Source organism: Peromyscus eremicus, chromosome 19 (genome assembly GCF_949786415.1).
Source record: "Peromyscus eremicus chromosome 19, PerEre_H2_v1, whole genome shotgun sequence".
NCBI lineage: Eukaryota > Metazoa > Chordata > Mammalia > Rodentia > Cricetidae > Peromyscus > Peromyscus eremicus.
The window spans coordinates 41,317,899-41,331,675 of record NC_081435.1 but is presented as its reverse complement, the minus strand read 5'-3'; the positions used below and the strand labels follow the sequence as shown (position 1 = coordinate 41,331,675).

Here is a 13,777-nt window from a genome sequence, read left to right as displayed (position 1 = left end):
ATTCAGTCACAAGTCACTTACAGATGAGACTCTAGAAAACACAATGCCTTGACTCTGGGCTCTTACACAGCAAATCTTCTTGCCTGAAAGAAGCACCTTGCTCCTCTTTCCCTCACCTGTGTTTCACCTTAGAACTGCTCTGGCCATGCCTAACCTTCAAGTCTACGTTAGTTCACTTCCTGCACACTCTCGTTCTTATACTCAAAAACTCTCTACTATCCAGAGTGAGGGGCCCACACTTCATTACAAAAGCAAAAAGCTCACCTTTGTTGTCACTCTATATGCCATGTAAGCATTCATGCCATCACCTATAAAGAAAAAAAGTCAAAGAATATTACTACAATTCAAATGCTTGGGCTAGAGGAGGTGAAAGGTAGACTGTTTGCCTAGTATATCTAAGACCCTGGGTTTAATTCTTAGTACCATCAAAATAAATTAATTGAACTAAATGCTTTAAAATAAAATACACAAAAAAAATTTAAAAGGAAAAAAAACACTATAACCATATATTTAAGTGGAAAACTATAGTATCTAACAATCAAGATAACAAAAAGAAGTACAAAAAATAATAATGACTCACCAACTTTTTCTGGATCTGACACACCAATTTCTATATCAAAAATATCTCCATTTGCTTCTTCTTCAATCTATAAAAGTACATTTTGGTGTTAAAAAATTCCATTTCTCTTGAAGGTAACCGGCAGCTGTCTAAGTAGATTCATGGCCCTGTCAACAGGAGGGAATTGATGCCTAGTACTGCAGTTCTGGCCAGCTCTTTGTGTCTAAAGGATCCTACTACTGTCATTTCTCCAAACCAATATAATTTCTAATTGTATTCTAAATACTCCTCCTTATACCCACAAATAGGTGTAGCTCTCTCCCATCATCAAGGAAGCTTCTTTTTGCAAAAGACAGAGATTATTACAGAGATCCACAACTAGTCAACATATAGAGAATGAGAGACTGCCATGTGCCCTGCCCACTGATAGACCAACAGCGCAACCCTACATCTAAGGCTCAGGAAAATCATGGAAGGGGGCAGAAAGAAACTAAGAGCCCGAAGATCACTACTAGATATTGTCTTTAGGCATGACAGGAAAGCAACATCTATGAAATCTCAGCAATATGGTTGCCTCAACAAGATCTGCAGATGATAATACCAGCTGACATGCCAATGTGGGTGGGAGAAATTTCACAAGATCCCTACCCTTAGATGAAGAGCTATAGATAATCACTGGCTGCCAGAGAGGGAGAATCTGTGTTCTCTAGGGATGAGCCCACTAATGGGAGATCCAATACCAAGTGGACAGTCATAAAACACAGTACTCATGTAGGAAATTTTCAAAGCACACAAAATTTTAAAATTCCAACTTATATTACTGTTACAGCATCAATGACTAGTTTTTACTATTTCTGTCTACTAAGGTCATATCACAATAATTTAAAAATACATATGCTGACTGTAAACAAACAAAACACTCAAATAATAAAGATCATATGGAGAACAGAAAATGTTGTCTTAACTCCTCAGATGTATGTATAGAAAAAAATAACAGAAAACTCTTTTAAAAAAAGGGGGGGTGGATGTGATTTTCTAACTATTGTGACTTTTTTGCTGTTGCTGTTGTTTAATATGGACTCTCTTGTTCCTTTGCCTCTACATCCTGTGTGCTGGAATTAGAGTGTGCACCACCATACTCAGCTAATGAATGCAATCTTTAGATTTAGAGTAATAAATGCTTAGTGCCTTACTTTTATTTAGCTTCCCTACCCCACAGATTTGACTAGTCTACCTAGTTAACTTAGTCTAGGGTTCCAGTTTCTGGCTCTCTAGCATTGGGATTTATGTTAGTTAAGGTATCCGAACTGCATGCACACACTATCCACTAAGTCATTATCCCAGCCCCAGCCTTGCCCTGTAATTTCCAACCCTGAATAACTAAAAAGAACTCATTATTTGAACCAGTAGAAACTTACATATTTGTAGAAATTATATCTAGCCGGGCGGTGGTGGCGCACGCCTTTAATCCCAGCACTCGGGAGGCAGAGCCAGGCGGATCTCTGTGAGTTCGAGGCCAGCCTGGGCTACCAAGTGAGTCCCAGGAAAGGCGCAAAGCTACACAGAGAAACCCTGTCTCGAAAAACCAAAAAAAAAGAAATTACATCTAAAACCAACTTTAACAGAATAATTCTGCTAATTAATCTAATAAAAAACACATTTTTTTCTTGAAGACAATAAAGGCCCTGTAAAACTCAATTTTCAAAATCAACAAGTAGGAAAAATAACTTGATGGGACTACAGAGAGGCCCTTTTGAAGGCAATTTAAAAACAAGCATTTTGGGGATGGAGAGGTGGCTCAGCTTTTCCAGAGGACCCAGGTTCAATTCCTAGCACCCACATAATGGCTCACAACTGTCTTTAATGCCAGCTGGGGGGGGGGGGGGCGCGACACCCTCACACATACATGCAGGCAACACACCAATACACATGAAACAACAATAAATATTTTAAATTACAAACAAACAAAAAACCAAGCATTTCAGCCAGGCTGTGGTGGCCCATGCCTTTGATCCCAGGTCCCAGGAGGCAGAGGCAGGTGAATTTTTCAGTTCAAGGCCAGCCTGGTCTGTATAGTGAGTTCCAGGACAGCCACCAGGGCCACAGAGAGAAACCCTGTCTTGAAAAACAAAACAAAGAAACAACAAAACAAAGAAACAAACCCAAGCATTTCAAATATTTTGCAACAGGAAGAGTTTGCAGAAAGGTCAGTGGGAACTTAACTCAGAGGTAGTGTGCCTGCTTAGCATAAACAAGGCCTGGATTCTATTCACAGCACTGAACAAAAGCAAAAAACAAAGGACAAGAAATCTCAGAGTATTAAATCTCCAAAATGTCAAGGCAATATTAGTAATTTAAAGCTGTAACAAAAGCATATTCTCCTAAACATCTTTCTTTTCAAAGTCACATTTTTATAGAGACATTAAGCTAATCTTCTCTACATGGACACTGTGATTTGGAAAAATGTATTAACTGTTAAGTGAACTCCCCTTTGTAAGCAGCACCCAAATGAGAAATGCAAGCACCAAGTCCACCTCTTCCAGCTTGCCTTCCAGTGATGCCTCTTCACCCTTCCAACGCAGCTGTTACCCTATATCTAACGCTGCACATACTGTTAACTAATTTTATCTGATTTTAATATTCATATCATGGAATCATACAGTGTGAGTATTCAGTTATTATATCTTACTACTTTCCCTTTGTATTATTTTGAGGAGGTTATTCACATTTGTATATTCATTCTTTAATTACATTGGCTATAAATTTCCAGTAGAATAATTTTTAAATGTTTTATATATATATATATATTTTTTTTTTTTTTTTTTTTGGTTTTTCGAGACAGGGGTTCTCTGTGTAGCTTTGCGCCTTTCCTGGGACTCACTTGGTAGCCCAGGCTGGCCTCGAACTCACAGAGATCCGCCTGGCTCTGCCTCCCGAGTGCTGGGATTAAAGGTGTGCGCCACCACCGCCCGGCTTAAATGTTTTATATTTAAAATAATCTCCATACCATGATTTTTTCTTCTTCTCCAAATGTATCATTTCTTTTTTGTTTTGTTTTACTTTGGTTTTTGTTTTTGTGTGTGTGTGTGTGTGTGTGTGTGTGTCATTTCTTAATAATTCTATCCTTTATAATAAAGTAAAACGATCATCAGATCATGAGAAAGCAACTTTAACTGATCTGTGCCTCTTTAAAAAAACAACAACAACAACAAAAAAAAAAAACAGAAAACTAAAAGCTTGAGGCAGTTCAAAAAGAAATAAAGATAAAGGCTTGGGCTGGGCATACAGTTCAGAGGTAAACCAGTTTCCTTTCATGCAAGAGCCCCTGGGTCCAATCCTCAGTGCTATAAAAATAAATAGGGGCTAGATAGCAATCTTAAGTATCAATAGCATTCACTATCCAAATAGTATTTACTCTGTCAAAGAAAACCACTTATAGCACCACTTAAGTACTTTCACCCATCACCTGTTCAACAAAGGAACCCTCAGAGGCATACACTATTATCCTAAGACCACAAATGTCAAATACCCAATTTAATCATTAAACAGTCTTCTTTTTTGGTAGCTCTGGGGACAGAATCTAGGATCCTGAGCATATGAAGTAATCACTCTACCACTGAGCTACACTCCAGCTTCAAACTCTTTGATTTAAGAAGGTTAAGTGGTAGGGTTTGGTGGGGTGGAAGATTTAGAGGAGCTAGACCGGGAGCATTGTAGAGTTTTAAGCCAGTCGGGATACTATAAGTCCCAGGCCAGCATGGGCTACGACTCAAAAAGACCCTATCTCAAAATCAAATCAAACCAGAACAAAAAGAATGTACATAATATGCTAGGTCAATTTCTTAAGATATCAGTGTATGTGTACGCCACATCTGTTTTAACACCAGGTCTCACACTATGTAACCCTAGCTGGGTTAGAACTCAATTGTAGAACCAGGCTGTCTTCTAACAAACAGAGAGCTACCTGTCTCTGCCTCTCAAGTACTGGGATTATCGACATGTGGCACCACACCTTTTTTCTTAGTAGAGTTTTTCCATCCAAAATGTCTGTAAGGCTTTGATTAGCAATAATTGAACAGGAGAGAAGTGCTGGGTAAGGAACAAAGATATGTAGTCTTTCCACATTAAAAACATCTCCATACCTCTTCCCTGGATCTATCAAAGATCACTGGAGCAGAAAGACTCTTTGATTCGATTCTAGGAGCAATGAGTGCGGTGGGCGTGACAGGAGTGACTGCAGGCGAAGGGTCGGAGGAGAGGATAGGCTCCCTTTCTGGACTGTCCAAAGAAACTTCTTCTGTGGCTTCTAGACATAAATGAAACAAGTTAATCAAGGAAAGTACAGCATATATATAGCAGTTCATGAAATATGAAAAACATACCTACAAATAAGTCTCAAAAGTACCATGACTTATAAGTTATCACTACAAGGGACTTTATGCAACTAATTATTTAGTTGTTTATGAAAATTTTACGACAAACAGGAACTGCATTGATTTTTATGAAGAACTGTATTAAGTCTGCTTAATTATCTATACTAGGAGAAAAGCAATGATGTGCATAATTCCACATTCATTTGTGTTTGTATTGGTAATACATCTTACATGTGGTAACTTACCTTTCAAAGATTTTATTCAGGCTAATATGATTATTTCATACACATAAAAACAAATTTTATGGAAGAAAACTACCTTTAACTATCCCAATTGGGATTAAAAATCTGTTATGGAAAACCCACCAAGTTAGTAATCTAAAGCAATTAATTGCCAAAGATTACTGGATATTAGTTGAATATACAAATATGACACAAAGCAAAGAGATGTTTAAGTTTTAATTTTAAATGCTCATTCACTTGAAATATCTAAAATTAAATATATTTAAAATCAAACCACATTAATAAACTGAAGTCTACAGACTATATAATACTGTGCTAAATGCAATGAAGAAACACAAAGAAATGGAAAAAAAATCATACCTGCCCTCAGGGAGTTTATAATCTAGTTGAGAAAACAAGACATGTGGAATGTTAAAAAATAATAAAAGACTTAAGAGAACAATAAAGAATGTTATAAGACATTCAATTACTATATGAACGGTAGAACAAACACTATAATTTGAGTAGACACAGGAGTCAATACTTCAGGGTGTGGAAAATCAGAAATAGTCTGTGACTCTGATTTGAGATGGTTTAAACAAGATATAGGAAGAAGGTGGAGAAAAATTCCATGCAAATAGAATAACAGCATAATTAGAAGACAAAAAAAAAAAAAAGGCCAGGACAGTGAAATTTAATCAGTGAGCCTAAGACAAAACAGCCCTGCTGGCTTGTAGAATTAATACCAAGAAGATGAAATTATAAGGCAAACAAGGGATCAGACCAATGGTTTTCAGCCTACGGTTTCTGGATTCTTGGGATTTGGGGAAAGCAGTAATTGTGGTCAGGGAGCCACTTTAAGCAGTCAACTTGAAATTACACAGCTTGACATGTTATCAAATTATTTGGACTGGCTATTTGATGTTGACAAGACAGCTGGTATGAATCTCTTCAAATTTATGTATTAAAATAAAAATGATTAATAACTAAAATCTTCCAAACTATGGTAACCAAAGGGGAAAATATAAACTACAGATACAACAGACTGCATATGCCTCTGACAGAACAAACTAAAAGCTTAGACCACTCAGGCTTTGTAGACATTTATCACTTTTTTTTTTAAAGAAATGAAAACAGGGCCAGAGAATGGTTCACTGGGTAAAGGTGCTTTCCACCAAGCCTGACAATTTGAGTTTGATTCTTGGGACCCACATGGTAGGAAGAGAGCTAATTCTACAAGTTATCCTCTGACCTCCATGCACAAACACACACATACACAACACACACACACACACACACACACACACAAATGAATTCATAAATAAATAAATATAATAAGAAAAATGTGAAAGCTAAAAATCGTCAACAATAAGCTTGGCATGGTGGTGCTCGCCTTTAATCCCAGCACTTGGGAGGCAGAAACAGGTAGATCCCTATAAGGTTGTGGCTTGATCTACATAGTGAGACCTTGTCTTAAAAACAAAAAAGTCAACAATGTATGAAAGTAAAAAGTAGTACATCAAAACTGGGTGTGATGGGCTGGAGGGATGGCTCAGTTGTTAAGCTGCTCTACTGGTTCCCAGAACCCACATGGAAGCTCATCACCATCCATAACTCCAGTTCCAGGAAATCTAATGCCTCTACAGGCACTGCATGCACCTGGTGACACATACGAATGCAGAAAAAACACTCACACGTGTAAAAATGCTTTTTTAAAGAAACCGAGGTGTGGAGCTAGAGAGAGATGGCTCAAGAGGTTAAGAGCCCTGGCTGCTCTTCCAGAGGTCCCGAGTTCAATTCCCAGCAACCACATGGTGGCTCACAACCATCTATAATGAGATCTGGTGGCCTCTTCTGGCCTTCAGGCATATATGCAGACAGAACACTGTATATATAAAATGAATGAATAAATAAATCTTTAAAAAAAAAAAAAAGAAACCAAGGTGTGAGAAGTTTGCAGAGCCCCATCAACGCCCATGAACCCCGAGGAAGCACTGCTACAGCAACACCACACGAGCAGCAACAAACCAACAACAGAAATGCACTGACATCAGTGTAAACTCAGCGGTTCTCAGCTTGTAGGCTGTGACCTCTCACAGGGGTCACATATCACCTATTTACATTATGAAGTAACAACAAAAGTAATGTTATGGCTGGGGGTCACCATCACAACATGAGGAACTGTACTAACAGGTCGCAGCATGGGAAGGTTGAGAACCACCAGGTTAAAGCCATCCGAAGTTTTTCAGTGACATTTTACTACACTGATGCAAAGTTTTGGGTGCAAAGTTTTGGGTGCTGCTTCAACAACAAAGGACAGGAAACTTGAAGTAAGGCTAAGTGGGATCTAAGCAACTAATATGTAAAGAGAAGAAATCAAATCGATAGGCATAGATTCAGCACATTGACGGTCTGCCTTTAAATTTTTGGTGTTTTTAAGACATGGTCTGGGCTGGCAGTGATGGCACATGACTTGGGAGGCAGAGGCAGGTAGAGCTATGTGAGTTCAAGGCCAGCCTGGTCAATAGAGCTAGTTCTAGGATAGTCAAGGCTAACAGTAAAACCAAATAAAAAAAAAGTCATGGTCTCATGAATCCTCCAACTCATGTTACTGAGGAGCATCTGCTCCTGCAGTTGCCACCCCACATGCTGGAATTGGAGGTGTGTATCACTATGTCCAGACTTGAAATGGGTGACATGACTTCTAGCTTAAGTAAGCAACTACAAATATAGAGGGCTCAGTTCCAAACAGAGGAGCTAAAGGTTAAGGAAGATAGAGAGCTACATAACTTGAGGGTGAATACACATTGATTTTGTCAATATTCAGGCATTCTTTTAAGATGTACCAAATGGAGAAGGGTTAGATAGTTGAACACACTTGGTGAATATCTTATAAGGAAGTAACAACATGTCACAGTTAATTTTTTTCAGTATGATGCTGCTATGAACTACCCATAAATTTTTATAAGTTATCTAAAACACAACAGCACACACAGCAACACTAGCTGGTTTCTTTTTGGCTTATAAAATCACAATGGCTACTTTGCGTTAGCCAGATCTGTATTCTGTGCACCGAAAATATGTTATTACTACTAGATACAAGTTTCATCATCCTGATAGCATATGCTGTACTTACAGGTTCCTAGCATCATACTCTTCCATAGGAAAAGAGAGAGATCTGCTTAAATGCATTATAAATAAATATGAACCAAACATAGTATAATTTTAAAAAAAAAGTCTTAGATCACCCAAAGATGTCATTATAAAACATAGTTAAGTTAAACTGTAAAACATAACAATGATTTTATTTAAAATTTTGGTGTGTGAGTATGTATGCATGGTGTATGTATGGCAGTGCAGGAATACATGCCACAGAGTACACGTAGAGGTCAGAGGGCAGTTTTCAGAGTCAGTTCTCTCAACTTCCTGAGAGTTCATTGGATCAAACTCAAAAATAGTCAGTGTTATACAGAAAGAACTTCACCCACTGATTCCTTCTCACCAACCCCAAATTATTTAGTCTTTAAACCAATACTGACAATATGCTGTTGTTCTTTCTTTCTTTGACACAGTCTTGCTAAGTATCCTGATCTTGTTACTCATTATATAGCCTAGGATGGCCTCACACTCTCAACAACCTTTATTACAGGCTATCAAAATGGAAATTAGATGGACTTTTGCAATAAAGAATTGTACTTTCCAAGTACAAATGTGAATTTAACAAAAAGTTGTAGATTTTCAACACTGTACACAAACTCCTTTGTTACAAATAAATATTTCAAGGGGCACAGAGCTTATGGACCACTACAAAAGTTGAGAACATTAATAACTTAAAGCCAATTATGTAAATTATGTTGCTATATAAAAAATATTTACTATTTTAATTTTGTGTCAATATTAAAATTTTAATTTTTGCTTTTCAATATTAAAATGCTAACTTAAATCTTAACAATTTTAAGGCCTAACTATTTAGAAGAGTCAAGCATTTTTTTTAAGTTAGAATGGACTACACCAAATTCTATCCTTACATCCAAAACAAACTCAACCATCAACTTACCTAATAACAAACCTATAACACACAGTGATTCTTTTTTATTTTTTATGTGTATGGATGTTTTGCCTGCAGGTATATCTGTGAACTACATGTGTGCCTGGTGCCACCAGAGGCCAGAAGAAGATATCAAATCTCCTATTAACAGACGGCTGTAAGCCACCATGTGGGTGCTAGGAATCAAACCTGGGTCCCTCTGGAAGAGCTGTTGAGGCATTTCTCTAGCCCCCATATAGTGATTCTTAAATCCATACTTTGATTTTGCTTTGTGACAACTTGTAAGAAATAATAACAACAAAAACAATAGAGTCATTGCTACCTCCCAAGGGTATGGTCAATACCATGTACCTATTTTCAAATGCTTAAAAATAAAGGGCAGTTTTGCTTCTCTTACTGGTCTGCGTGTATTTCTTACAGAGCGGCCTAACTAGATAGGCCCTAGCCTGCTAAGTTTATGTTTTGTTTTGTTTTGTTTTGGGTTGGTTATAGGTCTCACCCTATAAGCCAGGCTGACCTTGAACTCATAGCAATCCTCATGCCTCAGTGTCTCAAATGCTAAGATTACAGGCATCGATCATATTCAGATTCACTTTTTAGAATGTTACAAGAAGAGTTCCCATTAAGACACAGAATTTCAGTTGCCTACAGAGTATTCTAAAAGCATATACTATTATAATTGGTTATTACTAAAAAAAGAAAAAAAAATCAAGATATGACAATTACCTGCAAAAAGATCTTCTCTGTCATCGTCTAGAATGACTTCTACAGGTTTGGAGCCATTGGAATTTACACTAATATCTTCTGCAGGAAGACTGGCTGGTTCAGGAGAGGATGGACTTGACTGTTAAAAGAACAATAGTGGACAATGGATTGGAATGCTTCCTTGATTTTTATTGTACCTCATAAACTAAAGAAATACAGCATTCTCTTGATTAGAGAGGAAAACAATGCCAGACAGTGGTGGCTCACACCTTTGATCCCAGCCCTTGGGAGGCAGGCAGAGGCAGGGGGATCTCTGTGAGTTAGAGGCCAGCCTGGTCTACAGAGTGAGTTCCAGGACAGCCAAGGCTACACAGAGAAACCTTATCTCAAAAAACCAAAAGAGAGAGAGAACCTTGTCTCAAAAAACCAAAAAAGAGAGCAAGGGCAAGAGGGGGGGGGGCGAGGGTGAGGGCAAGGGCGGGGGGGGGGGGGGGGGCCGCGAGGGCGAGAGGTGGGGGAAGAACAGCTACTTATATTTTCTTCTCTAAGGTTCAAAATACACTATAAGCAACGCCTTTGCTCAACAGTCTCTTAATATCATCCCTTTAAAAGCACGTATTTATCATCCTTAGTTATAATTAACAAAACCATACTATCCACAATACAACAAAATTTGGAACAAGTCCCTTGATTTTTAGAGTCAGGGTTGGAGAGACGAGTTGGGGGTTAAGAGCACTGGCTGCTCTTCCAGAGGACCTGGGTTCAATTCCTAGCACTCACATGGCAGGTCACAATTTTTGGTAACTCCAAGATCTGACACCCTCACACAGACATACATGCAGGTAAAATACCAATGCACATAAAATAAAGTAAATAAATTATTTGAAAAACAAAAAAGAGTCTGCTGTGGATATCGCTCTGTATAAATAAAATGCTCACTGGCCAGTAGCCAGGCAGGAAGTATAGGTGGGACAAGCAGAGAAGAGAATTCTGGGAACAGGAAGGCTGAGTCAAGAGATGCCAGCCCACCTTCCAGGGAGTAGCATGTAACAGGCATACAGGTAAAACCATGCAACATGTGGCAGCATATAGATGAACAGAAAAGGCTGAGTTTAAGTGTAGGAGCTAGTCAGTGGTAGGCCTGAGTTAATGGCCAAGCAGTTTTAAATAATATCAGCCTATGTGTGTTTATTTGGGTCTCAATGGCTGCAGGACTGACAGGTGAGAGAGATTTGTCTTGACCATGGGCCAGGCAGGACTGGAGAAAACTCCAGCTACAAGAGTCAGTGTTTTTTTTTTTTTAAGATCATGGTTATTTTTCTACTGGGGGTAGATATTTCAAAGTCCTGCTTTAGAATAAGAAAATAGAGGGCACACATGGTAGTTTACACCTGCAATCCCAGAATTTGGGAGATGGGGCAAGAGGATTAGGAGTTCAAGGTCATCCCCAACTACAATGAAAGTTCTAGACCATGCCTCGAAGAAACCAAAACAAAAATACATAAATAAAATAAACTAGAGCCTGTGACAAAGGCTCTTACTACCAAACATGATGACCTGAGTTCAGTCTCTCAGAGAACTGATTCTCAAAGTCACCTCTAACCTCTACAAGTGTACTGAGGTACACACAGATTTAATGCTAGGTGAATTACGAACACAGCCATATCTAAGATTCTATATTTTCAAACTAAAGCTATGCTATCTCTCAAGATACTTTTTCTTTTCTGGTAACAAGGGGTTTTATATGTAGCACAGCCCAGGATGGACTTGCACTCTCATGCCTCAGCCACCCATGTAGTTGTGTGTAGGTGTGCACTATATCCATCTGGAAAATTTAATTACTCTTCTTTTTTTTTTTTTTTTTCCGAGACAGGGTTTCTCTGTGTGGCTTTGCGCCTTTCCTGGAACTTGATTTGGAGACCAGGCTGGCCTTGAACTCACAGAGATCTGCCTGCCTCTGCCTCCCGAGTGCTGGGATTAAAGGCGTGTGCCACTACCGCCTGGAGCTCTTCTCTTTTTTAATAAGACCTGGCTATGTAACCCAGGCAGATCTAGAAACCGGAAGCCCTCTTGCCTCCTCCCCCTCCCAAAGTCTGGGATTACTGGGACTCTATCATACCTAGCAGTTTTTCCTACTTAATGCTATGCCTATATGAACCTCTCTGTACTGGTCTGTGTAGTAAATCACTCATTGTAATATGCTTTCCCACTTCAATTAACCTAACCTAGATGAACCGGAAAAGACATGCCCAGAGATACGGTTCCATGGTGGATCTAAGTCCCATGGAGGGACAAGACTGACACATGTTTCAAGCATTTTGTAAAAATAAAATAAAAAAATAAACATTAACAGTTTTTTTGTTTTGTTTTGTTTTTTTTTTCAAGACAGGGTTTCTCTGTGTAGCCCCAGCTGTCCTGGAACTTGTTCAATAGACCCGGCTGGCCTCGAACTCTGAGATCTGCCGGCCTTTGCTCCAGAGGGCTGGGATTAAAGGTGTGCACCCCTATCACCCAGCTTGTAGAGGGTCTTTATATATTTTTAGATAAAAGGGTTTGTTTGGGAGAGGGAGTCAGATTTAAATTACAGCTATTTCAAGCAGTCTATGGCTTACCTTTCTACATTAATAGTAGACCTACAACAGAATTTCTTAATTTCATAGGGCAAAAAAATGTTTCCTTCTTTAGTGGTTAGTAAACTTTTTGTAGGATGAATGCTTCTTTTGTTTTTGTGGTGGTAGAGGTTGAACCTGGAGCCCTGTACACATGCCTGGCAAATACTCTACTGCTGAACCACACCCACATTCCTCTAATCTTCATTTTGATCTTCTGGGCATGGTGGTACATGTAATCTTAGTGTTTTGTGGAGGCAGGGGGAGGGAGGTTAGTAGATCAAGCCATGTCTGACTACAAAGCAAGTCTGGGGGCCAGCCTGAGCTACATGAGATCACATCTTGGAACAGAACGAAGGAAGCTGGAGAACTGGCTGAGTGATCAAGAGTTTTTGCTGTTCTTGCAGAGGACTCACATCCAGTCCCCAGTTCCACATGGGGCAGCTTACAACAGCCTACAAACTCAGTGTTCAGGGGTCCAACACCTACTTGTGGCCTCTGTGGGCACCCACATGCACATCTGCACACAAACACAACATTTTTTTTTAAACTAAATAAAGGAAAAGCAAAGAAGTCATGTGTGGTGGGGCACTCATACCATCCAAACAATGGGAAAACGAGGGAGGAGGATTACTAATTTTGGGGCAGCCCAGACTACATTGTAAGAGAGAGAGAAAAAAAAAATGGTTAAAGAAAACCAAAGTCAGCCAGGTGGTCATGGCGCACACCTTTAATCCCAGCCCTCGGGAGGCAGAGGCAGGCGGATCTCTGTGAGTTTGAGGCCAGTCTGGTGTACAGAGTGAGTCCCAGGACAGGATGCAAAGCTACACAGACAAACTCTGTCTCAAAAAAAAGAAAAGAAAAGAAAAGAAAAAAGAAAAGAAAAGAAAAGAAAAGAGAAAAGAAAAGAGACCAAAGCCTTAATCTTTGTGACCCTGCATTCACAGATACTGAGCATGACACTGAAAAGCATCACCATGAAAGTGGAAGCCAGGCACAGTGACAAACTTCTGAGACTGTAGCACTGAGGAGAAACTGAAGCCAGAGGATCACAAGCTTACAGCCACTCTGAGCTACAAGGCAAGACCCTATTTTCATTTATTTACACTGTCATAGCTGTAGACAATGAACCATGATAACATCTCTTGCCCCCGAAATACTGAGTAGGAAAAACAAACATTTAAACACACACACACACACACACACACACACACACACACACACACACACACTTAATATGGTTCTACTCATCCAAACTCCGG

The 13,777-nt window shown here is 39.1% G+C and overlaps 1 protein-coding gene across 1 annotated transcript in view; it reads right to left on the bottom strand.

Moving 5' to 3' along the window:
• The window catches only part of Snx2 (sorting nexin 2), a 43,023-nt gene that overhangs the window by 21,023 nt on the left and 8,223 nt on the right, over positions 1 to 13,777 (bottom strand). Inside the window, exons 2-5 of the mRNA XM_059246339.1 lie at positions 9,928 to 10,045; positions 4,702 to 4,865; positions 581 to 647; positions 265 to 308 (exon numbers count right to left, since the gene is read on the bottom strand). Of these exons, the coding sequence (XP_059102322.1) occupies positions 265 to 308; positions 581 to 647; positions 4,702 to 4,865; positions 9,928 to 10,045 (393 nt within the window). The remainder of the gene's footprint in view (positions 1 to 264; positions 309 to 580; positions 648 to 4,701; positions 4,866 to 9,927; positions 10,046 to 13,777) is intronic.